Source organism: Hypomesus nipponensis, chromosome 5 (genome assembly GCF_054491055.1).
Source record: "Hypomesus nipponensis isolate SF chromosome 5, ASM5449105v1, whole genome shotgun sequence".
Lineage (NCBI taxonomy): Eukaryota > Metazoa > Chordata > Actinopteri > Osmeriformes > Osmeridae > Hypomesus > Hypomesus nipponensis.
The window spans coordinates 717,501-745,000 of NC_140365.1; the positions used below are offsets into that span (position 1 = coordinate 717,501).

General features: G+C 54.3%; 1 protein-coding gene across 3 annotated transcripts in view; it reads left to right on the top strand.

Moving 5' to 3' along the window:
- Positions 1 to 27,500, top strand: part of LOC146287620 (RNA-binding protein Musashi homolog 2-like) — a 178,124-nt gene that overhangs the window by 105,763 nt on the left and 44,861 nt on the right. For all 3 annotated transcript variants that reach the window (XM_084697807.1, XM_084697808.1, XM_084697809.1), the window contains exon 8: positions 21,403 to 21,485. In XM_084697807.1, the coding sequence (XP_084553933.1) occupies positions 21,403 to 21,485 (83 nt within the window). The remainder of the gene's footprint in view (positions 1 to 21,402; positions 21,486 to 27,500) is intronic.

Consider the following 27,500-nt stretch of genomic DNA (forward strand, 5'->3'; position numbering starts at 1 on the left):
GTGTGTATTGTGTGTGTGTGTGTGTGTGTGGCCAGGCAGCAGAGCAGGGCTGAGTGGACTTGGTCACCAGCGCTTCATTAGTCACCAGGGCAGGATAACTGATGAACACAGCCCTCTAATGTTCCACCATCTCATCTTCCTCCCCCTCCTCTCCCTCCCCATCCCCCTCTTCCTCCTGCTCCTCCTTCTCCTCTTCCTCCTCCTCCCCCTCCTCTCCCTCCCCATCCCCCTCTTCCTCCTGCTCCTCCTTCTCCTCTTCCTCCTCCTCCCCCTCCTCTCCCTCCCCATCCCCCTCTTCCTCCTGCTCCTCCTTCTCCTCTTCCTCCTCCTCCCCCTCCTCTCCCTCCCCATCCCCCTCTTCCTCCTGCTCCTCCTTCTCCTCTTCCTCCTCTCCCTCCCCATCCCCCTCTTCCTCCTGCTCCTCCTTCTCCTCTTCCTCCTCCTTCCCTTCCCCACCTCTCCCCATCCCCCTCTTCCTCCTGCTCCTCCTTCTCCTCTTCCTCTCCCTCCTCCTCCTCCTCACCTTGTCTCTCTGTTCCCTCTAGTTTACCTAAAGGCCTGCTTCTCACTCAAGCCCCATGACTCCCTGCATCTACATCTCCCTCTGTGTGTGTGTGTGTGTTCAGCCTCTGTGTGTGTGTATGTGTGAGTGTGTTCAGCTGGTGGTGTTGTGGCTATGTTGTGGTGGTGGTGTTGTGGCTATGGTGTGGTGTGCTGGTGGTGTTGCACAGCACAGCTGGACTGACAGGTTGCCAATCACAGCCAGCCTCCATCTCCTCGTGGCGTTGTTACGGCGACGCTGTGCTAATTGAGTTGAACGCGGCACTGGTCTCTTCTCAGTGAACCCGTCTGTCGCCGTCTTGTCATCAGTTTGGTTGTGCTTGAAAGCTTCTGTGTGTGTGTGTGTGTGTGTGGCGGGGGTGTGTGTGTGACTGCAGGGATCGTGTGTGTGTGTGTTGAGGTCTTACTCCTTGTGGGATTCCCTTAGTGACATCATTTCCTTCCTGTCAAGGACACACTTTGCCCTCCTCCTTCCTTCCTTCCCTCCATCCCTCCTTCACTTTCTCCCTCCTCTAACTTCCCTCCTTTCCTCCCTCCCCCCTCCCTCCTCCCCTCTCTCTCAAGCTCTTTAACCAATTGCCGTAGCACGGTGGCGGAAAAAATTTAAATGATTGAAAATAAATCAGAATTTGTGGAGTTGAAGGGGCCTGGGTGTGCCATCAAGCATTAGCAGGGCGATTCTAGCTGCCTGTCTCTCCACGCGCGCAGGGCCATTTATCTGTACTGAGTGGAGCTCTGCTCGAGGCCCTCAACATGAACCTCCATCAATAGTTCATGAGGGCCACTTATCAGGTGAGGTCACACAGCCTGGTCTGTGGGGTGATATCATGTTCAATAAGCCCTCCGCTCACTCTATTGTGCCTGAAATGCGAGCGCTACAGAGGGTTGGAGCAAAGGTCTTTGTGTGTGTGTGTGTTTTGTGTGTGTGTGTTTGTGCCTGTGTGTGCATGTGTGTGTGTGTGTCAGGTGAATTTGAGTATGTGTGCAGGTGTGTGGGTAAACCCAGCGCTAGGTGTGCAGTAACTCTGACAGAGATCCTGAAGGTGTGCTCTCTCCAGAGCAGGCTCTCTCTCTGCCTCCCTGGGCTGTTTGAAGGTGTGCGGCACCACATAGCCTTGCTGCTTGATCAGAGCAGTCTGGAGGAGCAGAGCGAGCGAGAGCTGTGTGTTGAGGGAGACGAGGATGATGTGATCCTCTGTCAGACAGCGTTAGGAGACGAGAGGGGAGCCGCTCATACCAGACCTGTGGAGCTCTGTCTGCCTTCAGGGGCTGAGAACTCAACTCCACTGTCTGGGTCTCTATCTCTCTTACCTTCTCTCCCTCTCTCCCTCTCTCTCTCTCTCTCTCTCTCTCTCTCTCTCTCTTTCCCTCTCCCACTCTCTCTCCCTCTCACCCTCTCTGTTTCACTCTATCTGTCTCTCCATTTCTGTCTCTCCATATATCTTTCCATCACTATCTCCATATCTCCCCATCTCTCCATCCTAGCTGCCTCACTGGGAGAGCAGAGGCATCAAAAACTGCTTTCCTCCATTTCTCTTTATCTCCGTCCATCAATGACTCTCTCTCTTTCTCCCTCTCTCTCCCTCCCTCTTTCTCATTCTCTCTCTCCCTCTCTCTCTCCCTCTCTCCTTATCTCTCTCTCCCTCTCTCTCTCCCTCTCGCTCTCCCTTTCTACGACCCCGCGCCCCTTCCCTCCCCCTGGGGAAATTCCCTTTCTCTCTCTCTTTCTCTCCCTATCTCTCTACCTCTCTGTCTACCTCTCTCTCTCCCTCTATTGCTTGTTTCTCTTCTGGATAATTCTTTTTTTTTTCTTTTTCTTTTTTGTGGAAAAGCTGCCTCAAAGGATACCAATTCCAAGGTTTTCCTCCATGACCCCTGACCCCTCAGTCCCCCAGCTCCTGCCCCAGCCTTCATTCATCACAGAAGCTAACACACCCAGACTCTCAGTCCTGCCTCTGTCTCATCTCTCATTAGCGTCTCTCTGTCTGTCTGTCTGTCTGTCTGTCTGTCTGTCTTTCTGTCTCTCTCTCCTTCTCTCTCTCTCTCTCCCTCTCTCTGTCTGTCTGTCTGTCTCTCACTCTCTCTCTGTCTGTCTCTCTCTCTCTCTCTCTCTCTCTCTCTCTCTCTCTCTGTCCTCCTGCAAATGCCACATAGCTTCCCTGAAGTAATGCCATTCTCACATTCTCCCTTTGTTCTCTCCCCTCTGCCCACCACTGAATTCCTGCATTCCTTTTTTTCCCAAGGAATGCATTTTTTCATGTTTTCTCCCTCCCTTCCATCCACACCTCTCCCTCTCTCTCTCTCTCTCTCTCTCTCTCTCTCTCTCTCTCTCTCTCTCTCTCTCTCCCTCTCTGTCTCTCTCTCTCTCTGTCTGTCTCTCTCTCTGTATCCCCTCTCTCAGCCTTTGTCTTTGTCAAACCAAACTGACATCCTCTTGCTCGGCTCTGTGACGCCGTACAGTGGAGCTACTTTGTGTTTTTCTGCGTTCAATCAAAATGCTAATGTTGGCGGCGGCAACACCGGCCCGATATTATAGTAGCGCTAATTGATAAGAAGGAGGATGATGGGAGGAGAGATAGTGAGGGATCCTGACGCTGGCCAGACCCACGCTCAATTATTTGTAATTACAATAGCTGTAATAAAAGGAAACAAATTGCTTAATGATGACTGTTTCTGCGGCAACGCTGGCTTGTGGTGTTGCTGCTGGCTGGTGGGCTGGTGGCCTGGTGGGCTGGTGGTGGCCTGGTGGGCTGGTGGTGGGCTGGTGGGCTGGTGGGCTGGTGGCCTGGTGGTGGGCTGGTGGCCTGGTGGGCTGGTGGCCTGGTGGGCTGGTGGCCTGGTGGGCTGGTGCAGTAGCCCGCACGTGTCCTCCTTGGTTCCCCTCTCGAGGACGTAGAGTAGCACCACAGCAGTCGTGTGGGTGTGCGTTGGCACCCGTGTCTCCTAGACCGTGTGTGTCTATGTGTGTGTGTGAGTGTGTGTGTGTGTGATCTGACAGCGCGAGTGAGGAAGGAAGAGAGAGATAGTTGAAGAGAGCAGAGATCTGGAGAAAGAGTAATTGCGAGAGAATCTTCAAGGAAAAGTCTGGGGAAAATCCCTCCAACTTTCAACGTGTCAAAGATCCTTTTACTCCTGAGCAGTGTCCAGGGAGAGGGGGAGAGACAGGGTCAGAGAGAGAGAGAGAGAGGGGGGGGGTAATTAATAGGCTGGCAGTTATTTCCGAAGTGTCAGTATTTCAGGATGCCTCCAGAGTGATAATGCCCCCTGGCTGCTACCCCAAGGGACTGCTCTGTCTTATTAACTTGTTCTGGAAGACAGCTCCGCTACGGACAGCTCTACTGCCTGGAGGGGGGAGGGCAGGGGAGGGGGGGGGGGCAGAGGAGGGGGAGGGCAGGGGAGGAGGGGGCAGAGGAGGGGGGGGCAGGGGAGGGGGGGGGCAGGGGGGCACTAACTCACCTCTGGTGACGTATTATTGCCACCTGAAAAGGGAGGCATCACTCGACTTTACTGTCTGATTGATGACGCCCCCCCACATATACACACACACACACACACACATCCTCCGCTTGTCTTCAAACGCATGTGAACCTTAACCTCTGTATCAACAGAACAGACAGAGGTGATTATTAAAGTGTTGGAGGCTCCAACCAGGCATCTGGAGAGGAGAGATGGAGAGGGGAGGAGGGGAGGAGAGGAGGAGGGGAGGGGAGAAGGAGAGGAGGGTAGGGGAGGAGGGGAGGAGGGGAGGGGGGAGGAGAGGACAGAGGAGAGATGGAGAGGGGAGGAGGGGAGGGGGGAGGGGAGGAGGGGATGGGAGGGGAGGAGGGACGGGAGATGGAGAGGGGAGGAGGGGAGGGGGGAGGGGAGGAGGGGATGGGAGGGGAGGAGGGACGGGAGATGGAGAGGGGAGGAGGGGAGAGGGGAGGGGAGGGGAGGGCAGGGGAGGAGGGGAGGGGAGGGGGGAGGGGAGAAGGGGATGGGAGGGGAGGAGGGGAGGAGGTGAGGGAAGGAGGGGGGGAGTACTGGTGTAAATAAAGTGGTGGCTTAACACTGTTTGAATGTGTTTTGCCTTAAATGCTCTATTGAGTAGCTGGAGCACAAGGTTAATGAGACAGCTCTCCCAGGTGGCAGATGATCTGTCTGCAGGAGGGAGGGAGGGAGGGAGGGAGGGAGGGAGGGAGGGAGGGAGGGAGGGAGGGAGGGAGGGAGGGAGGGAGGGAGGGAGAAGGTGAGATGTGGGAGTGTGAAAGCCTGAACCGTAATGGCGTCATGATAGCGACATGAGAGAAAAGTGGCCAGCGCTGGTCAGTGTTATGCTGGGATGATAAAACAAGTTCACCCTCTCATCCTTCGGGAAGGTTCTCTACTTCCCCTCTCTGTCTCTGTCTCTCTCTTTCTGTCTCTCTCTCTGTCTCTCTCTCTGTCTCTCTGTCTTTCTCTCTCTGTGTCTCTCTTTCTCTCTCTCTCTCTCTGTCTCGGTTGAGGGACACAGTGAGGAGGAGTGGAGGCTTTGTGGGTACCAGACGTGGACTGAGCTGTGAGCTGAGAGGTCAAGCTCCCGAGAGCGAGAGCACCTCCGAGCATGCTCAGTGTGAAAGGAGGAGAGAGGAAGGGAGGGGGAGGGAGGGAGAGAGACAGCATCACCTGTGCTTTTTTCCTCTGCCCTCCCCCTCCTCCTCCTTGCATCTCTCTCTCCCTCCCCGTGACAGATAAGCTCTAGGGGGGAGAGAGGGAAAATGGCCTCTTTCAGCCTTCAGATTTCATTTCAGCCAGCTTTATCTCCAGAGGACAATGCGCTGGATGGTGTTATCTGGCCTGGCCTGAGACACAGCAGCCTGGGGCAGAGCACACGTCCACACAGCCAGCACAAAGCCTGTCACACTGATGCTTATTTATACACAGGGGGATAGATGGACCGACCAGTGGACAGAGGCAGAGAGCAAGTCGAGGGGTGAGGAAAGGGGAGAGGAGAGGGGAAAGGAGAGGAGAGAGGGGAGAGGATCTATCTATCTCTTTCTCGCTCTCCCTCCCTCTCTCTCTCCATCTCCCTGTCTCTCCTTCTCCCTCTCTCTACTTATCCCTCTCTCTCTCCTTCTCCTTCTCTCTCCTTCACCTTCTCTTTCTCCCTCTCTCTCCTTCTCCCTCTCTCTCTCCTTCTCCTTCTCCTTCTCTTTCTCCCTCTCTCTCCTTCTCCTTCTCTCTCCTTCTCTTTCTCCCTCTCTCTCCTTCTCCCTCCCTCTCTCCTTCTCCCTCTCTCTCCTTCTCCCTCCCTCTCTCCTTCTCCCTCTCTCTCCTTCTCCCTCCCTCTCTCCTTCTCCCTCTCTCTCATTCTGTCTCTCTCCAGTCCTCTCCTCCCTGTGGTTCTAGCAGGTTCCTCCATGACTGACTGCTAGCTTAGCTTCCTGACAGTTTTAGCTTGTTGTTGTTTGTGTGTGTCCCTCCTGGTGAGTAATCACCTTCTCAGTGTACATGAAACTCTCCTCATTGTTTTAGATTCTGGCTTCTTTCACTTCTGTCACTTTCAGTCAGTCAGTCAGTGAATCTGCAGCTGTTGTCAGCTCGCTAACAAATTCCCATTTTCATACGGCAGAGACACGATCCAAGCAGGGCGACTTATTTCAGAGAGGGAAGAATAGAGAGTTACGACAGGAATGAGGATTTAGTTTTTCTACGTTTTTTAAAATTATTATATATTTTTTTTTTTACACAAATTGGATTCCAAAGTACTGAAATATGAAAGAGAAGTTTGAGGGCATTGACAACAGCCCACACATGTAAGATAAATGGATAATGCTCAAAATATTTTTGTAGTCACATTTTTAAATGTCATCTTAATGAGATTTAGCTGATATTTATGTATGGTTGGTCCTGCCTTGGGTGTCCACCATCGAGAGTTCCATTACCAGTGTGTGAAAACCAACTATGTGGTTTCTATGAAATACTTTACACTGTCAATTTAATATAACGGGCATATATAAATCACAATTTATATCTATACAAGTATATAGCCCACTCTATCTAAATCTCCATTCTATCTACATCTACTTTGAGAAAGCACCCCCCTCTGAATGTTAGAAAGCTGCAGCAGAGCTTGTGCATACTGATAAGGGAGGCAGAATTGCTCGTACGAAGACTTGGAACATCTCATTTTTCTCTCAACAAACGCAAGCGAGTATTGACCTGATAGCGCTGCTGGTCTTTTGTGGAGGAGATTGGGAGACAGGAAGTCTCTCAGAAGAGGCGGTTGTTTTTGCTGATAAAGATGTCTCGGGGGGGGGGGGGGGTGACAACACTGAGCCGTAGCCATGGCGACGGAGGCAGTCTGTAAGGCTGTGGGCTCTGCTAATGAAGGGCCTCGTTAACAGGAGTAGAGATGATAAGGGCTCCGCTTGGCATCCCACGGGACTGAAACTGAGAAGCAGGGAGGAAGGAGGTCTGTGTGTGTGTGTGTGTGTGTGTGTGTGTAACAGGTCACCTGACTGTCTCATGAAGGATCCATACCTCTATTAGCTGTTTCCTCTGTTGAAGGGTCCGCACCACTAGAACACAGCACACAGTCCTGGTAAATAACCCTGTCCTCCACAACCCAGCACACGCTCTCCTCCTCCTCTTCCCTCCTCCCTCCGTCTGGTCAGGGGAATGGAGGGCCCTGGGAGCAGGCAGTATTGATTGAGCGTCTGTTCATCATGGAGGACGATCTGTAGCATGTGGGCGACCAGCTGGAAGGTCAAGCAGAGGGCACGTTATGTCATATTACCCAGACGACATCTCTCTCTCTCTGTCTCTCTCTGTTTCTCTCTCTGTCTCTCTCTCTGTGTCTGTCTCTCTCTCTGCCTCTCTCTGTCTCTCTCTCTCTGTCTGTCTCTCTATCTATCTCTGTCTCTCTCTGTCTCTCTACTCTAATTTTTTCTCTCTCTCACTTTCTCTTTCACTCCCTCCCTTGCTCCCCTCTCTCAATCTCTCCCCCCTCTACTTAGACACTTCAGATATTATGTACGCCATAGAAACGTGTCCAGTGTGTTCTGTAAATGAAGTTAAGTCCCAGTGTGTAAATGATAGTGGTGTAACAGTAGAGCCAGGGGCTACAGATAGACAGTGAGTTGAGTGTGGTCAGTGGGGGCCTGTCCAGTCTAATGTGCTGATGGTGCTGTGTTTCTGGAAGGACTCAGAGACAGTGTGTAGTGTGGTAGAGACCATCCCCCAGCTTGACAGAGTGTGTGTGTGTGTGAGAGGCAGGATGACATCATCGCTCCATTAGAGCACCCAGAGAGCAGGCCCTCCCTCCCTGGTTGTCATGGCGCTGGAGCGACTTCGCACACCCCATCACACACAAACACGTCCCTACTGGTGCAAACACACACCTTGTTTCCACCTCAGGCTGGTTCATGTCCTGCAGCCTGCATGAGGAGGCTGGTTCATGTCCTGCAGCCTGCATGAGGAGGCTGGTTCATGTCCTGCAGGCTGGTTCATGTCCTGCAGCCTGCATGAGGAGGCTGGTTCATGTCCTGCAGGCTGCATGAGGAGGCTGGTTCATGTCCTGCAGCCTGCATGAGGAGGCTGGTTCATGTCCTGCAGCCTGCATGAGGAGGCTGGTTCATGTCCTGCAGGCCGCATGAGGAGGCTGGTTCATGTCCTGCAGGCTGGTTCATGTCCTGCAGGCTGTGTGGGGCTGGTTCATGTCCTGCAGGCTGGTTCACGTCCTGCAGGCTGGTTCATGTCCTGCAGGCTGGTTCATGTCCTGCAGGCTGGTTCAAGTCCTGCAGGCTGGTTCACGTCCTGCAGGCTGGTTCACATCCTGCAGGCTGGTTCACGTCCTGCAGGCTGTGTGGGGCTGGTTCATGTCCTGCAGGCTGGTTCATGTCCTGCAGGCTGGTTCAAGTCCTGCAGGCTGGTTCACATCCTGCAGGCTGGTTCACGTCCTGCAGGCTGTGTGGGGCTGGTTCATGTCCTGCAGGCTGGTTCACGTCCTGCAGGCTGGTTCATGTCCTGCAGGCTGCATGAGGAGGCTGGTTCATGTCCTGCAGGCTGGTTCATGTCCTGCAGGCTGGTTCATGTCCTGCAGGCTGTGTGTGTTTCCCAGCTCCAACATACCTGGTTCAGATGGGTTGTTACCTGATGTAAACCCCCCCCTCTCTAGACTCCAACCCCCACCCAGTTCCAGGGACAAGGCTCCTCTTAGAGGCTGCCCCCCCCCCCCCCCGATGACCTTTCAGATGGACCAAGCGGGGGTCTTTGACCCCTGGCTGGCACACTTCAAAGGTTGGCTCTGGAGTGTGTGTGTGTGTGTGTGTGTGTGCTGTACGCTGACACATTAGAGCAGCACTTTACTTCCCCCTTCCAGACTTCATCTCACTGTTTGGTTCCCTCTCCTCCCTTTCCTCTCTTCTCTTTACTCTCTCCCACTCCTCCCTCTCCTCTCTCCCTGTCTCTCTCCTTCCCTCTCCTCCCTCTCCTCTCTCCCACTCCTCCCTCTCCTCTCTCCCACTCCTCCCTCTCCTCTCTCCCTGTCTCTCTCCCTCCCTCTCCTCCCTCTCCTCTCTCCCTGTCTGTCTCCTTCCCTCTCCTCCCTCTCCTCTCCTCTCTCCCTCCCTCTCTCCTCTCCTCTCCTCTCCTCTCCTCTCCTCTCTCCTCTCTCCTCTCTCCTCTCTCCTCCCTCTCCTCTCCTCTCTCCCTCTCTCCTCTCTCCTCTCTCTCCTCCCTCTCCTCTCTCCCTCTCCTCTCTCCTCTCTCCTCCCTCTCCTCTCTCCCTCTCCTCTCTCCTCTCTCCTCTCTCCTCCCTCTCCTCTCTCCCTCTCCTCTCTCCTCTCTCCTCCCTCTCCTCTCTCCTCTCTCCCTCTCCTCTCTCTTCTCTCCTCTATCTCCTCTCTCCCTCTCCTCTCTCCTCTCTCTTCTCTCCTCTCTCTTCTCTCCTCTCTCTTCTCTCTCCTCCCTCTCCTCCCTCTCCTCTCTCCTCTCCTCTCTCCCTCTCCTCCCTCTCCTCTCTCATCTCTCCTCCCTCTCCTCTCTCCTCTCCTCTCTCCCTCTCCTCTCCTCTCTCCCTCTCCTCCCTCTCTCCCCTTTCCTCTGTCTGTGTTCTGGAGAGCTCCAGGCTGGCTCCCTGTAGTACAGGATTAGCTCCTCGTATAGAGACTGCTCTGCTTCCACAGATGTCGGCTTTGAGATTGAAATGAGCTGCCTTCCGCAAAGCTAGTGAATTAAAACACATTTCAGAGAGAGAGTAAAGAGAGAGGGAATAAAGAGAGGAGGGAAAAAGGAGAACAAGTCTCTGCCAGTCGCTGCTACGAGAACACGGTTGAACTCAGGAGTGTGTGTGGTGTGTGTAAGTGGTTTGTGTGTGTGTGTGTTTGTCTGTGTGTGTCCAGACGGTAATGGATTGGATTTGCCGGGTCCTCCAGAAGTCACAGAGACAAGACCAGACTGGTCCAGGGGCCGGGGGCCGGGACTGAGGAGGGGGGCGTGGTCAGTGTTTCACGCTAGCATACTAGCATGCTAATCGGCACAGACACCACGGAACAGCTGAACACAAACTGGACTGAGGAGGGGGGCGTGGTCAGTGTTTCACGCTAGCATACTAGCATGCTAATCGGCACAGACACCACGGAACAGCTGAACACAAACTAACCCTGAATCAACTGTCAACTGTCTGTGAGGGGAGGGAGAGAGAGAGGGAGAGACGGAGGAGGGGAGGGAGAGAGAGAGGAGGGGGGAGGGAGAGGAAGGAGGGGGGAGGGAGAGAGAGAGGAGGGGGGAGGGATAGAGGAAGGAGGGGGGAGGGAGAGAGAGAGAGGAGGAGGGAAGTAGAGAGAGGAGGGGGGAAGGAGAGAGAGAGGAGGGGGAGGGAGAGAGAGAGTGAGAGGGGGAGAGAGGGGGAGGGGGAGGGAGAGAGGGAAGACACGTCCGAGGAATGAAGAAGACGAACAAAGCGGTAAATAAATAGCAGAGTCCTGTTCTCCTCAGAGCCTTGTCATCCTGCTAATTTCTCCTGGCTGGGGGCCCAGGGCCGCTGATTAAGGATATCTGAAGAGCCAGAACGACGAAGTGCTGTGTACATTTTCACGTTTGATTATACAACCAATTATGCTGCACTTAAGAAGTGAAATTAAGCCGGGGAACTGTTGAGCAGGAGGCCCGTGCAGCTACTATGCTACAGCTAGCTATCCCGCTACAGATAGCTACCATGCTACAGCTAGCTATCATGCTACAGCTAGCTATTCCGCTACAGCTAGTTATCCCGTGTCAGCTAGCTATCCCATTACAGCTAACTATCCCACTACTGCTAGCTATCCCATTACAGCTAGCTACCATGCTAAAGCTAGCTATCATGCTACAGCTAGCTATTCCGCTACAGCTAGTTATCCCGTGTCAGCTAGCTATCCCATTACAGCTAGCTATCCCATTACAGCTAGCTACCATGCTACAGCTAGCTATCCCGCCACAGCTAGCTATCCCGTTACAGCTAGCTTCCTCTCTACAGCTAGCCTCCATGCTACAGCTAGCTACCACTCTGTATGTGCGTGTATGCATGTGTGTTTCCCTGTGCGTGTCTCAGTGTGTGTGTGTGTGTGTGTGTGTGTGTGTGTGTGTGTGTGTGTGTGTGTGTGTGTGTGTGATTGAACAGAAGGGCGGATGTGGAAGGTGGAGAGATGGAGAGGAAGGTCTAGCTTACTTGGCTAAGTCATGTCAGGATGACATCATCCCAGAAGCTCACACTGTGTGTGTGTGTGTCTTGCTGTTGTTAGACAGCCCAGCCTGGCTACAGAGTGGTGAGATCACGTTTGTTTCGCTCGTTAAAGCAATCTGCTCTAAACAAGACGGTGTAGTGACGGTGTAGTGACGGTGTAGTGATGGTGTAGTGCAAAGAGCTGTCGTCAATGTTCTTCATTACACATGCCATGCCTGGACATAACTAGCTGTGTGGCCACAGTGGCTGGAGAGAAGTCTAATGAGGTTTAATCAATGCTGCTTTATGGTCTGCTCACACCTAATTCAATTCTTTAAACACTTGCTGCTTGCTTAATCTGTAGTGCTTTTTATGTTTGAAAAGGACTATTGAAATTCTAATGCAATTAGTGAGCTCACTGACGACGGAGGCTCTGGTGGAAAGTGGCAACGCTAGATTCACACCCCTCCACCCCTCCACCTCTCCACTCCCTCCACCTCTCCACCTCTCCACTCCCTCCACCTCTCCACCTCTCCACTCCCTCCACCTCTCCTCCCCTACACCTCTCCTCCCCTACACCTCTCCACCCCTCCACCCCCTCCATCTCTCCTCCCCTCCACCCTCTCCATCTCTCTACCCCCTCCACCTCTCCTCCTCTCCACCCTTCCACCTCTCCTCCCCTCCACCCCCTCCACCTCTCCTCCCCTCCACCCCTCCACCTCTCCTCCCCTCCACCCCTCCACCCCCTCCATCTCTCCTCCACCCTCTCAATCTCTCTACCCCCTCCACCTCTCCTCCCCTCCACCCCTTCACCCCCTCCACCTCTCCTCTCCTCCACCCCCTCCACCTCTCCTCCCCTCCACCCTCTCCATCCCTCTACCCTTCCACCTCTCCTCCCCTCCACCCCCTCCACCTCTCCGTCTTCACTTCCACAAAACAATTTCATATGTACTAATCCTCAGTCAATCCTCACTCCATCTGTCTCATCTAATATATCCTGTGAACCGTTCACTTGATACTTATTATCTCCTATTCATATCCTCCATTTCATCTGGAATGAAAAATGCTAATTAAACGTAATGAAACTGATATCTATATCAGTCAGTCGAAAAGCACAAAAGGTGCGTGTCTGTTTCAATGCATTTCCAATTCCACATGGGAGAGCTGGTGAAAGGAAATTCATCACCCTGTCTCTGCGACTCCTGGAACGGCTCCTGTCCTCCCTGTCAACCCTGCTGCTGAACCTGAAGATCACATCATTGTTCTTTTCAAGGGTTTTGTACAAAACACACTTTGTTTGTAGAGGCACGATCTGTCTTGATGCTCGAGGTTTTCAGGCAGACCTGGATATGTTTACATGTTCTGGATGCATTCACTGTCTGGTCATGACTGTGGCGTGTGTGTGTGTGTGTGTGTGTGCAGAGGACCAGCTGGTTGCTGATCAGGTCATGAACACCTGACATTATCTGGGTTTGTCTCCAGACTGCTGGAACACTGAGGAAGGAGAGCTCTGTCTGGACACAGGGGGAGAGAGAGGCAGAGAGAGAGAGAGAGAGAGAGAGAGAGAGAGAGAGAGAGAGGCAGGCAGAGAGAGAGAGAGAGAGAGAGAGAGAGAGGCAGAGAGAGAGAGAGAGAGAGAGAGAGGCAGAGAGAGAGAGAGAGAGAGAGAGAGAGAGAGGCAGAGAGAGAGAGAGAGAGAGAGAGGCAGAGAGAGAGAGGCAGAGAGAGAGAGAGAGAGAGAGAGGCAGAGAGAGAGAGAGAGAGAGAGAGAGAGAGAGAGACAGAGAGAGAGAGAGAGAGAAATAGAGAGAGAGAGAGAGAGAGAGAGAGCAAAAGGGGTCAGAGAGAGAGAGAGAGACAGAGAGAGAGCGAAAGGGGTCAGAGAGAGAGAGAGAGAGAGAGAGAGAGAGAGATGGAGAGAGAGGGAGAGAGGGTGAGAGAGAGAGAGTGACAGCGAAAGGGGTCAGAGAGAGATAGGGGGAGAGAGAGAGAGAGAGAGAGAGAGAGAGAGAGAGAGAGAGAGAGAGAGAGAGAGAGAGAGAGAGTATAGTGGCTGAAATGTAGAAACCCCCTCAGTCTGTGCTGTGTGTCTTCCTAAGTAGGACAGTCAAATTGATGGCCCATCGCTGCTAGCTGACCTACATAGAGACACAGACAGAATAGTTCCCTCAGCACACCACAGAGAGGAGCCCAGACCTGCTACACACACACAAAGACACAAACAGGTGAAATAGATAAATATGCTAATACACTCATCCGGAGTGCTCAGGCCAACACACACACACACACACACACACACACACACACACACACACACACACACGCTCACACACACACACACACACACACTCACACACACACACACACACACACACACACACACGCTCACACACACACACACACACGCTCACACACACACGCTCACACAACACCCATTACTCTGTAGATACACCGAGATCCCCCTCCAGGAGAACACGTTCATGATGTTTACATTGCGTGTTCACATTCATCTGCAAATGGAAGTATAGATCCAGAAGTGAAACCTTGTAGAGTAGAATCTGCAGAAAGTCTCCTCATATCTACAGCTGCTCAATGTGTGTGTGTGTGTGTGTGTGTGTCAGCAGTGTGCTGTCTCACAGTGACGGTCAGCACAAGGACGTTGTGTTGCTGTTAGACGGAGGAGAGCTGTTCGACAGACAGTTCTGTTGTCCTGACAGAAGGCTGGATTTGTTTTGGTTTTATTGAGGAAACCAGCACTGTGTGTTTTCACCCAGAATAGAAGCGTTTTATCCAGTATTTTTAGATCACCTGGCAGAGCAGAAACACACTAGAGTCCTCCTCTCACTCTGAACCCTGCTCTGGGGCGGCAGCATGTGTGTGAGTCCAGGTGTGTGTGTGTGTGTGGGTGTCTGAGAGTGCATATCTGTGCATGCGCGTTTGTGTAGGGTACAGTGCACATGACTAACCCAGCACTGAGCAGCCAGAGTAATGAATCACAGCTCTGGCCTCTAATGGGAATGATTCTGGAGAACGTTGTTGAGGTTTTTCACAGCTACTCCTCTTTCTGTTGACTTTAATTGCCCGGGAAAAAGGCAAAGGACATGCTTGTCTGTATGCAGAGTCAATAGGGCTGACTACAAGTAATGGTAATGGACTCTTGCTCCCCTGCCTCCCAGGGTAGTCCCTCACCCTCCCTCCTCCCCCTCCCTCCCCCTCCCTCCCTCCCCCTCCCTCCCCCTCCTCCTACTGAACAGCGAGACAGGGAGCTTATTCTGGGACGATCATTTGTTTGGGGCTGGTTTTTATTGATGAGGTGTTGGCTAGCAGGCTGGAGAGGAACACTGATGCATGGAGCCATTTCCCCTCCAGCTAGCATCTCTGTCACCAGCACTTCATTGTGCTTCTGTGGACTGTAATTGGTCCCCCCCCCTCCACCATACACTACTCATGCCCCCACCACACACTACTCATGGGATGTGGGGGTGGTGGCAAGGAGGGAGGGAGGGAGGGTGAGGGGAGGAAGGGTGTGTGTGTCAGCATTTTGCGTCAGCGTGGTACACTTCCTCCTTCATGTGTTACGGCTCCTAACCCAGCCTCTATCCTCCAGGTCTCTCCTCCTCCTCACCCAGCCTCTCCTCTCTCCTCCTCCTCCTCCTGACCCACCCTCTCCTCTCTCCTCCTCCTCCTCCTGACCCACCCTCTCCTCTCTCCTCCTCCTCCTCACCCAGCCTCTCCTCCTCTTGAGCCACCCTCTCCTCTCTCCTCCTCCTCCTCACCCACCCTCTCCTCTCTCCTCCTCCTCCTCACCCAGTCTCTCCTCCCACCTTCTCCTCCTCCACCCTGTCCTCCGCATCTCCCGCACCTTGCATGGCTCCTGGTAGCAGCTGTGTTGGGTTCCTGGTGCTGGGTGTGTGGGAAAAGCTGGATGCTGTTGAGTGTGTTAATGAAGGATGACCTCAGCGCTGGGCTCTGGAGCCTGGGTAACAGCACATCAAAGGGTTCTAACAGGGGACTGGCTGAACGGGAGCCTGGGGGGGGGGCGGGGGCAGGGGGGCTGGGGGGCGGGGGGCGGAGCCAGCACCAGGCACCAGACTGGGGAGGTGTGCACATTGCCCCATATTCTGATTAGCCAGTGTAAGGTCCTGTCATGCAGTACTAGGATGGAGGGGAGTGGGTCTCACAGACCTGGGGTGATGTCTGACTGACCTCAGAGGTAAACACAGGGTCTCTCTGTCTCTCTCTGTCTCTCTCTGTCTCTCTCTGTCTCTCTCTCTGTCTCTCTCTGTCTCTCTCTGTCTCTCTCTGTCTCTCTCTCTCTGTCTCTCTCTCTGTCTCTCTCTCTGTCTCTCTCTGTCTCTCTCTGTCTCTCTCTGTCTCTCTCTGTCTCTCTCTGTCTCTCTCTGTCTCTCTCTGTCTCTCTCCCCCATGCACTTGTTCCACTTCCTGTGCTCCTTCCTGTCGTGGCGCCTGATTCTGGTACAAGCTGGGAGGACCTTCTCCCTCCCCACAGACGGCTGGCCTCGTTACAAACTCTACATTTGGTGTGTGTGTGTGTGTGTGTGTGTGGAGCACAGATCATTAGCTATTTGCAGGAGTGATTCGTTGTGATCCACAAGTTGTTCAGCGTTCTGTGTTTCTGGCGTCGAGGGTCGATCACTCCCCTCAGTTTCAACATGTAATGTTGCCATAAATCACCGTCGCCACTTATCCAAGGCTGAACTGGAGTGAGCCTCTTGGTGAGGAGATGGGTTTGCCAGCGATTATGGGTGTGTGTGTGTGTGAGAGAGAGAGAGAGAGAGAGAGAGAGAGAGAGAGAGAGAGAGAGAGAGAGAGAGAGAGAGAGAGAGAGAGAGAGAGAGAGAGAAAAGACCAGAGAGGTGTTGTAGATGCGTGTGTGTTTTGTTGTGTGTGTGTGTGTGTGGGAGGAATGACAAACTGTAGAATGTCAGCAGTAGGCTCCACATGTTCTGCCCCTGGGCTCCCTGCTTCCAGACTGCAGGACATGCTGTATTCTGTAGAGTGCTGTCTCCTCTCAGCATCCATCTGAAAGTCCACTCCCATTTATTAACCAGGAGTCCCCCCCCCCTCCTCGGCAGGTAGCTCAGCAGGGTGATGGAGGGCTCAGGTAGATGGAGCAGAAAACACCTATTGATCCTCAGTGTCCATATGATGAGGGGACATCATCTTTTGTATTCCCTCCTGGAACACTCACTAATGGACCCCCCCCCACACACACACACACACACACACATGCAATACACACACATGCATTACAGAAACACTTACAGATATACACATAAGGATGTCCTCAGATTGGCACCCCAGTCGGCCACGCCCACCAGCAGCTCTTACAGCTCACCATGGCCCATCAGACACGTGGTGGCCCTCCCACAGCACTCCTCACTGAAGAGCTCAGTGTTCATCCTGCCTCTTACAGACCACGTGACTCACTCAGGGGAACACTTGAAAGAGCGGAACGATTTAGCCTAATTTGTCATTCCCAGGTGATCTCAAGGAAGAGTTCAGTATAATGTTACAAGCTGCTGCTTGATTAGAAACAGGGTTTGTCAGTGAGAACTAAAGAGAACTTTCCAGCGTGTGTTGGTGCAGACCTGCCTCTCGTCTGCTTCAGATGCAGAGTGTGGACCTCAGAACCCAGTGTGGACTGATTTCTGATCTACTTTAAATACATTCAACTGCCTCAGGCAGAATCAGCTCTTTAACCAAAGGTCACTTGTCGTTCCATCGATTCAGCATTTGAATGTTATTAGCGTGGCGCTCCACGGGGGTGTGGTATTATGCAGGAGAGAGAGAGAGGGCGAGAGAGGGCGAGAGACCAAGAGGGAGAGGGGGAGGGAGAGAGGGGAGAGAGACAGACATGTAGAGAGAGAGGGAGAGAGGGGGAGAGACCAAGAGAGAGAGGGGGAGGGAGAGAGGGGAAACAGACAGACAGATAGAGAAAGAGGGGGAGGGAGGGAGAGGCAGACAGACAGAGTAAGGGGGAGGGAGGGAGGGAGGGAGGGAGGGAGGGAGGGAGGGAGGGAGGGAGGGAGGGAGGGAGGGAGGGAGGGAGGGAGGGAGGGAGGGAGGGAGGGAGGGACGGACGGACAGACGGACAGACGGACAGACAGACAGACAAGGGCAGGTCTGGTGGGTTGTGGTTCAGCTGGGACTTATTCTGACTGTAATAAGTGTAAGAGCCCACCCATACAGGAGCACCACTAACACCTGTTACCTCCCTCTCTCTGGAGCTGTTTGTGCTGTGATAGGAGGCCTGTTACCTCCCTCTCTCTGGAGCTGTCTGTGCTGTGATGGGAGGCCTGTTACCTCCCTCTCTCTGGAGCTGTCTGTGCTGTGATGGGAGGGCTGTTACCTCCCTCTCTGGAGCTGTCTGTGCTGTGATAGGAGGGCTGTTACCTCCCTCTCTGGAGCTGTCTGTGCTGTGATAGGAGGGCTGTTACCTCCCTCTCTGGAGCTGTCTGTGCTGTGATGGGAGGCTGGAGGAAGGTGAGGAGAGCTGTCCCTGCTTCTCAGCAACCAGGCACGTGCTCTGTAAGAACCAGACAGAGCCTCCTCATGTTTACTGAAGAGAGACCAGCCCTGGTGTCAGCTGACAGGAACACCCCTCTCTGTCTCTCTCTTAAATGTGTGAATGTGTGTCTGTGTTTGTGGAAGAGAGAGAGCATGGGTGTCTGTGTGTGTGTTCATGAATCATGTGTGTGTGAGATAGAGTGCATGTGTGTCTGTGTGTGTGTTCATGAATCATGTGTGTGTGAGATAGAGTGCATGTGTGTCTGTGTGTGTGTTCATGAATCATGTGTGTGTGAGATAGAGAGCATGTGTGTGTGTGTTCCAGTAGATCCTTCCTCTGTGGGTCCTCAGTATGGTGTGAAGAATAGAGCTGTGGAGAGCAGGATGAGGATGTGCTTCTTTGCTGGCTGCTGTGTGTGAGGTGCTGTGTGTGAGGTGCTGTGTGAGGCGCTGTGTGTGAGGTGCTGTGTGAGGCGCTGTGTGTGAGGCGCTGTGGGTGAAGTGCTGTGTGTGAGGTGCTGTGTGAGGTGCTGTGTGTGAGGCGCTGTGTGTGAGGTGCTGTGTGAGGTGCTGTGTGTGAGGTGCTGTGTGTGAGGTGCTGTGTGTGAGGTGCTGTGTGTGAGGCGCTGTGTGAGGCGCTGTGTGAGGCGCTGTGTGTGAGGCGCTGTGTGAGGCGCTGTGTGAGGCGCTGTGTGAGGCGCTGTGTGAGGTGCTGTGTGAGGCGCTGTGTGTGAGGTGCTGTGTGAGGTGCTGTGTGAGGCGCTGTGTGAGGCGCTGTGTGTGAGGTGCTGTGTGAGGTGCTGTGGGTGAGGCGCTGTGTGTGAGGCGCTGTGTGTGAGGTGCTGTTGAGGTGCTGTGTGAGGTGCTGTGTGTGAGGTGCTGTGTGAGGTGCTGTGTGTGAGGTGCTGTGTGAGGTGCTGTGTGTGAGGTGCTGTGTGTGAGGTGCTGTGTGTGAGGCGCTGTGTGAGGCACTGTGTGAGGCGCTGTGTGTGAGGCGCTGTGTGAGGCGCTGTGTGAGGCGCTGTGTGAGGTGCTGTGTGAGGCGCTGTGTGTGAGGTGCTGTGTGAGGTGCTGTGTGAGGCGCTGTGTGTGAGGTGCTGTTGAGGTGCTGTGTGAGGTGCTGTGTGTGAGGTGCTGTGTGAGGTGCTGTGTGTGAGGTGTTGTGTGTGAGGCGCTGTGTGAGGTGCTGTGTGTGAGGTGCTGTGTGTGTGGTGCTGTGTGTGAGGCGCTGTGTGAGGCGCTGTGTGAGGCGCTGTGTGTGAGGCGCTGTGTGTGGTGGGCAGAGGCAGACTCTACTGACAGGAGCGCAGCACGGCAGAGAGGGCAGGTGTGTTAACCCCTCCTGTCTGCCTCCCCCCTTTCCCCCCTTTCCCCCCCTTCCCTGCATGTCGCCGTGACAAATGGCTCCTGACAGCTGATTTGTTGGTTGTCAAAAGTGGTCCTTGTGTCTCTGTGGAGGGGAGGGGGAAGGAGAGGTGTGGAGGGAGAGGGGGGAGGGGAGGGGAGAGGAAAGGGGAGGGGAGATGGTGGTGTGTGGGGGGTGAAGGGGGTGAGGGGGGAGAGGGGGGGGGAGCAAACAGGAAAACAAGCTGCATCTTCCAATTTTCCAGCCCCCGCCACCTCGCCTATGGCAGCATTACACCACACACACACACACATGCACACACACACACAGGCACTCACACACATGCACGCACACACACACACACGCACACACATGCACGCACACACACACAGGCACTCACACACATACATGCAGTCACACACACGCACTCACGCATCACGACGCCACATGAGCTGCTCACTACCGTACAGTATCAGGATGTCACACTGAGAATTGATATCCTGTCCTATGTGGGATCATCACATTAATAGATGTCCATGATAAATCAACTCATATATTAACTTTCAGAAAGTTTCAGTGGAAAGAGGCTCCCGTGTGAGCCCCAGACTAGGTCCTATTAAGACGAGGAGGGGAGGAGGGAGGGGAGAGGCAGATATCACCATTTATATTACCAGAGCTGGGAAGGGAGAAGGAGGGGAGGGGAGGGGGAGGGGAGGGAGGGAAGGAGGGAAGGAGGGTTAGAAGGACAGATAGAAAGACATCCAGCTCCGTGGTCCCAGTGAGATCCGAGCAGCCCAGACAGGACGCTGACAGAGCGGGCAGGTCAGGCAGGTGTGTCCCCTGCCTCTCCTGGATGAGCAGGCTTGAGACACACTCCAAACACACTGTCGTCGCTGGCAACCAGCGGAGCAGGAAGTGTTGTGGTTTGTGTATGTGTGGTGTCGGAGGGGAACACAGTGTGACCCCAGGGTGACTGTGTTAAACAGCAGCACAGTGTGACACCAGGGTGACTGTGTTAAACAGCAGCACAGTGTGACACCAGGGTGACTGTGTTAAACAGCAGCAGTCATTCTGCACGGCTCGCGGGATGCTAGTGAAAGTGAGTAATGTGCACCCACACTCTCCTCCCAGCCTGGCTGTATGAGGGGCGCGTGGAGGGGTCAAAGGTCACCTAGAGAGCAGAGGGGGAGGGGATGGGTCATTTACCCTGCAATGCTTATCGTGTTTCTTGTCTCTGCTTATCTCCTTGTGTGTGTGTGTGTGCGTGTGTTTGCCTGTGGACGTGTATTTCATCGTTATCTTTTGGTAAATTAGCGCCCCTGTCGCATTCACATTTTCTCGTAGTTTTATGTTCTTATGAGATGGTGAAGGCATTATGTTGTGTGTGTGTGTGTGTAAGGTAATAGCTGTTTAGGCTCAGTCTAGGGTGATTCCTACCCCCATTATCAGACTGAACAGAAACTGGTTTTCATTGAGCTTCTCTTGTTCTTCATCCAGCCTCTTCATGTCACCGCACATTGTCGCTTCCTCTCACAAGAGACTCGCTTCCCTGTGAAGCTGTGAAGAAAGCACAGTGATTTATGTGTCATGTCGGCTTCCATCACATCGCTGCTCCCTGGCGCTCTAAAAATGCAGGACTGCAGTCCAGGAAGGGGTTAAACCTTTATCTTATAAATACCTCTCCCAATCCCTCGGTCAATGACACATTCAGATATTCAGAGCCGTGCATTAACATAAAAACGAGGGCTTGTTATACAGTGAAATTTCAATGAAGGGAACACAAAATGCATTTAATGAAATTCAGATGCTAGACCCAGCTCCATGAATCTCATTAAACTCTCTTTGTGCTTTTCTTCCATCTTCTCTTTGTGGAGAAGGTCTTCCAGGGCTGCTAATAATGTCAGAGATTTCATCATATTCCTGATTTAAAGAAGACAATGTGGGCCTGTTCCCTTGTTCCTCTGGCAGCCCTGGCCATTCTGCTCCTCCAGACACAGACTCACGGAGCACCTTGATCTGGCTTGGATAATCAGGCCTGTGGTGCTCCTTCCTCTGGTCAAAGAAGTTTCTAAAGTCGCCCCCTCCCTCTTCCTCTTCCTCTCCTTCTAACTCAAGCTTATTTCTCTCCCCCCTCCTCTCTCTCTCTCTCTCTCTCTCCCTCCCTCTCTCTCTCTCTCTTTCTTTCTCTCTCTCTCTCTTTCTTTCTTTCTTTCTTTATTTCTTTCTTTCTTTCTCTCTATCTCTCTCTCTCTCTCTCTCTCTCTCTCTCTCTCTTTCTCTCTCTATCTCTCTCTCTTCTCTGCAGGGTTTGGGTTCGTAACTTTCGAGAGCGAAGACGTCGTAGAGAAAGTGTGTGAAATTCATTTTCATGAAATCAATAATAAAATGGTAAGTCAACTCATCTTTACTTTCCAATTCCAGGTTGGTGTTGAAGGATTAATATTTGATTTCCTCTTTAATGGAGTGTTAATAGCAGAGCCACTAGTGTGAGTGTGTGTGTGAGTGTGTGCGTGTGTGTCCAGCAGTCTTCTGGTCTCAGGGTCTGAGAGACAGGAAAGCATTGGTGTGTACTGCCCAGAAACCGTGAAATTGTGTGTGTGAGTTCCGCCTGTCAGGCTGAAGGACTGGAGGAGAAACCTGTCTCTCTCTCCATCTATCTTTCTGTCTTTCGCTGTCTCTTCTTAACTCTCTCTCTCCCTCTCCCTCTCCCTCTCTCTCTCTCTCTCTCTCTCTCTCTCTCTCTCTCTCTCCCTCCCTCTCTCTCTCTGCTGTGTGCACACACCTCGTCAGGGCCAGGGACAGGAGGGGGGGGGAGGGGGGTGGAGGGGGGGTGGAGGGGGGGTGGAGGGGGGTGGAGGGGGGTGGAGGGGGGAGTGAGTGACAGGGGCAGTGTAGTAGAAACTTGGACTCCTGGGAGCCAGTATACCACGGATGGCCCCCGTGCTCGGCCCCCTGTGGCTCCGTGTCTTACTGTCTGTTCTACAGAGCCATGACCGGATCCCCCAGGAGGAGGGGAGGAGGGGAGGAGGGGAGTCACATCACTCCAGGTTTTATTTGAAGTAGAGACAAGACATGGTAGTGGTGTGATCTCTCCCCTTCAGCCTTAACTCCCTTGTCTCTCTCTCTGTATCCCTCCCTCCTTCCCTCCCTACCTCCCTTGCGATCATTCCCCTCTTCACAGACAGGCAATCCTCTAAGCTAGGAACAGACACTGTCTGACTGCACCTTTCTGAGTCTAAGACAACGCTATCGATTTTGATATGAAGCTGCAAGATTTCATCGTTCAGGAAGCACAGGTGGGGCAGCCATCTTGTCCTCCGCCAGGGAACGGCTTGTTTGGTTATCGTCAGACGAGTTGCCTCAGAAAAGAAGATTGGGCTATTAGTTGTTTTTTGAGAAAGACAGAAGTTGACAGTTTTCGAGAGAGAGAGAGAGAGAGAGAGAGAGAGAGAGAGGGGTTAAGGAGAGGTAGTAGAGAGGGAGCGAGAAGGAGAGAGAGAGAAAGGGGGAGAGAGAATGAGAGATAGATGAAGAGGGAGGGAGGGACAGGGAGAAGGAGAGAGATAGAGAGAGGAAGAGATAGATAGAAATGGAGAGAGGGAGAGAGACAGAGAGTTAAAACATTCAATCCACGAGAGTTTAGCAATTTTTTGTCCTCATCCGATGCACTCATTTTTTTTTTTTAAGCCAGTGAGATCAAAGCTTTAAAGTCTGATGTGCTAACAGGCTGTATGGATATTTGACTTGCAAATTCCCAGTCATGGTGATTATATTATTATTATTTTCGTCATGTGACAGCCCAGTGTCTCTTCTCTGTCCTCCTCTCTCTCCTCCTCTCCCCCTCCCACACGGTAGCAGAACCACAACCGTGTCACTATGGGTCCTCAGAGATGACATCATCAGATGTGGAGGGAGGGGGGAAGGCGGGGGGGGGGAAGCCCTCCTGTCAGCAGGAGGAGTCTGTCATTCACGTAAAGAGTCCCGGTCAAATGGACTACTGCTGCGACTGGAGACACAGCCTGGTGGATGACTGGAGAGGGACTGGGAGGAGGAGGGGAGGAGAGGAAGGGACTGGAAGGAGGAGGGGAGGAGAGGAAGGGACTGGGAGGAGGGGAGGAGAGGAAGGGACTGGGAGGAGGGGAGGAGAGGAAGGGACTGGGAGGGGGTGGAGGAGAGGAAGGGACTGGGAGGGGGGAGGGGGAGAAGAGGAGGGGGATGGGGGAGAGGGAAGAGAGGGGAGAGGGGGGGGGAGAGGGAGAGAGGGGAGAGGGGGGGGGGAGGGGAGAGAGGGGAGAGGGGGGGGAGAGGGAGAGAGGGGAGAGGGGGGGGGGGAGGGGAGAGAGGGGAGAGGGGGGGGGAGAGGGAGAGAGGGGAGAGGGGGGGGGGAGGGGAGAGAGGGGAGAGGGGGGGGAGAGGGAGAGAGGGGAGAGGGGGGGGGAGGGGAGAGAGGGGAGAGGGGGGGGAGAGGGAGAGAGGGGAGAGGGGGGGGGGGAGGGGAGAGAGGGAAGAGAGGGGAGAAGGGGGAAGAGAGGGGAGAAGGGGGGGGAGGGAGAGAGGGAGAGAGGGGAGAAGGGGGAGAGAGGGGAGGGATGGGGGAGAGGGAAGAGAGGGGAGAGGGAGGGATGGGGGAGAGGGAAGAGAGGGGAGAAGGGGGAAGAGAGGGGAGAGGGGGGGGGGGAGGGGAGAGAGGGAGAGAGGGGAGAAGGGGGAGAGAGGGGAGGGATGGGGGAGAGGGAAGAGAGGGGAGAGGGAGGGATGGGGGAGAGGGAAGAGAGGGGAGAAGGGGGAAGAGAGGGGAGAGGGGGGGGGGAGGGGAGAGAGGGAAGAGAGGGGAGAAGGGGGAAGAGGGGAGGGATGGGGGAGAGGGAAGAGAGGGGAGAGGGAGGGATGGGGGAGAGGGAAGAGAGGGGAGAAGGGGGAAGAGAGGGGAGAGGGGGGGGGGAGGGGAGAGAGGGAAGAGAGGGGAGAGGGGGGAGAGAGGGGAGGGATGGGGGAGAGGGAAGAGAGGGAAGAGGGGGGGGGAGGGGAGAGAGGGAAGAGAGGGGAGAGGGGGGAGAGAGGGGAGGGATGGGGGAGAGGGAAGAGAGGGGAGAGGGAGGGATGGGGGAGAGGGAAGAGAGGGGAGAAGGGGGAAGAGAGGGGAGAGGGGGGGGGGGAGGGGAGAGAGGGAAGAGAGGGGAGAAGGGGGAAGAGAGGGGAGGGATGGGGGAGAGGGAAGAGAGGGGAGAAGGGGGAAGAGAGGGGAGAGGGGGGGGATGGGGGAGAGAGGGAAGAAGGGGGAAGAGAGGGGAGAGGGGGGGGGGGGAGGGGAGAGAGGGAAGAGAGGGGAGAAGGGGGAAGAGAGGGGAGAAGGGGGAAGAGAGGGGAGAGGGGGGGGGGAGGGGAGAGAGGGAAGAAGGGGGAAGAGAGGGGAGAGGGGGGGGGGAGGGGAGAGAGGGAAGAGAGGGGAGAAGGGGGAAGAGAGGGGAGAAGGGGGAAGAGAGGGGAGAGGGGGGGGGAGGGGAGAGAGGGAAGAGAGGGGAGAAGGGGGAAGAGAGGGGAGGGATGGGGGAGAGGGAAGAGAGGGGAGAGGGAGGGGAGGGGAGAGGGAAGAGAGGGGAGAGAGGGGAAGAGAGGGGAGAGGGGGAAGAGAGGGGAGAAGGGGGAAGAGAGGGGAGGGATGGGGGAGAGGGAAGAGAGGGGAGAGGGAGGGATGGGGGAGAGGGAAGAGAGGGGAGAAGGGGGAAGAGAGGGGAGAGGGGGGGGGAGGGGAGAGAGGGAAGAGAGGGGAGAAGGGGGAAGAGAGGGGAGGGATGGGGGAGAGGGAAGAGAGGGGAGAAGGGGGAAGAGAGGGGAGAGGGGGGGGATGGGGGAGAGAGGGAAGAAGGGGAGGGGAGAGGGGGGGGGGAGGGGAGAGAGGGAAGAGAGGGGAGAAGGGGGAAGAGAGGGGAGAAGGGGGAAGAGAGGGGAGAGGGGGGGGGGAGGGGAGAGAGGGAAGAAGGGGGAAGAGAGGGGAGAGGGGGGGGGGAGGGGAGAGAGGGAAGAGAGGGGAGAAGGGGGAAGAGAGGGGAGAAGGGGGAAGAGAGGGGAGAAGGGGGAAGAGAGGGGAGAGGGGGGGGGGGGGAGAGAGGGAAGAGAGGGGAGAAGGGGGAAGAGAGGGAGAGGGGGGGGGGAGGGGAGAGAGGGAAGAGAGGGGAGAAGGGGGAAGAGAGGGGAGAAGGGGGAAGAGGGGAGAGGGGGGGGGAGGGGAGAGAGGGAAGAGAGGGGAGAAGGGGGAAGAGAGGGGAGAGGGGGGGGGAGGGGAGAGAGGGAAGAGAGGGGAGAAGGGGGAAGAGAGGGGAGAGGGGGGGGGAGGGAGAGAGGGGAGAAGGGAAGAGAGGGGAGAGGGGGGGGAGAGGGTGGAGGGGGAAGAGGGTGGGGGGAGTGAGGGGAGGGACGGAACATGAATGACACTGTCAGCATCCTCCTTGTTATAGCAGGCTGATACTCCTCCATGACACACACTCACACACTCTTTCACACACACACACACACACACACATTATAAACAGACACACACACACTCATAACCAGTCACACACTAGCAGACAGACACAGGTGCTCTGTGGTGTGCCCTGCCCTGTGTCTGTGGTTTAGATGCTCAGCCAGACTTGTTTAATTGCTACACACATCTGAATTATACCAACCACAGCCTTGGTGTTGGTTAACATTAATCACTGCTATTCCGCACAGCCTTGGTGTGATTCACAAGTGCATTTCTGTCCTCTCACTGCGCAGGAACTGGAACGCACATCCCAACTTCTCCAAAAGCGTTGCCATGGTTTTTGGGTAGTTTCTACGGGGGCCGTGTTGCTCCTGTGCATTTGTTTACTACGCAGGGGCGGGCCTGGGCGTCCAGGAGGAGAGGGGAGGGGTCCCAGGAGGAGAAGGGAGGGGTCCCAGGAGGAGAGGGGAGGGGTCCCAGGAGGAGAGGGGAGGAATCCCAGGAGGAGAGGGGAGGGGTCCCAGGAGGAGAGGGGAGGAATCCCAGGAGGAGAGGGGAGGAATCCCAGGAGGAGAGGGGAGGGGTCCCAGGAGGAGAGGGGAGGAATCCCAGGAGGAGAGGGGAGGGGTCCCAGGAGGAGAGGGGAGGAGTTCCAGGAGGAGAGGGGAGGAGTTCCAGGAGGAGAGGGGAGGAGTCCCTGGAGGAGAGGGGAGGAGTCCTAGGCTTGTTAACACAGTACTTAGCTCTGAAGCCTAAGTGATGCACTAGTCGTGTCATTTTCAAACGGCTCTCTCTCCAGTTGGGGCTTGGCCCGTTTTAAAGAGAAGACTACCATCTGCTGACACAGGTACTGGGGGGGTTAGGGTTAGGGAAGAACATCCTCCATCCTTCCTCCAATCATGGCTCTGATCTCCCTACCTACTCTGCCTGGCGACAGGAAAGTCAGAACGAACCTTCCATCAAGTAATGGCTCAGATATCAGGATAGGAGCAGAGTGGCGTTAAAATGGGCACATATTGGTTTTAGTGAAGTGCTCCAAGGTAATGTTCTTAAATGTGTCATTTATGATATTCCTCAGTGAGAGAATGATCATTGCCGGAGGGAAGAATTTTCTGTTAGTAGTCAATTTTTCACTCCAGTCCCTTGACATGGCCAACCAATTACTGCTGCCATGCAGAGAGACGGAGAGCTCTGCTCGCTCAGCCAGGGAGAGAACGGAGACTTCACACACACACACACACACATACACACATCACACACACACACACATACACACATCACACACACACACACCACACACACAGACATGGAGAGCTCATCACACACACCACACACACACACCACATACACACACCACACACACAGACCACACACAGACATGTACAGCTCACCACCGCACAGGAAATACCAGGAGAAGGTGTTGTGTATTTTGACAGAAAATACCAAACTGAGATGATGTGACTTGCATGTTTCGGGGTGTTTGTTGCAGACCTTCCTCTTGTGTGAGACATAGTTTGACAGCAGGTGAAAGGTTCTATGGTAAAACAGCCTGGAATAATATTACAATATAAAGAATATTATTCTTGTATTTCCTGGATCTTTATGGAATATTCTTGGTGTACATGCGAGTTGGACAGGACGTTACCATAGATACATGCTGTGACTGTTGGACAGGACGTTACCATAGATACATGCTGTGACTGATGAACAGGGCGTGTCTGCTGTGTGTCTGCTGTGTGTCTGCTGTGTGTCTGCTGTCTCTGCTGTGTGTCTGCTGTGTGTCTGCTGTGTGTCTGCTGTGTCTGCTGTGTGTCTGCTGTCTCTGCTGTCTCTGCTGTCTCTGCTGTGTGTCTGCTGTGTGTCTGCTGTCTCTGCTGTGTGTCTGCTGTGTGTCTGCTGTGTGTCTGCTGTGTGTCTGCTGTCTCTGCTGTGTGTCTGCT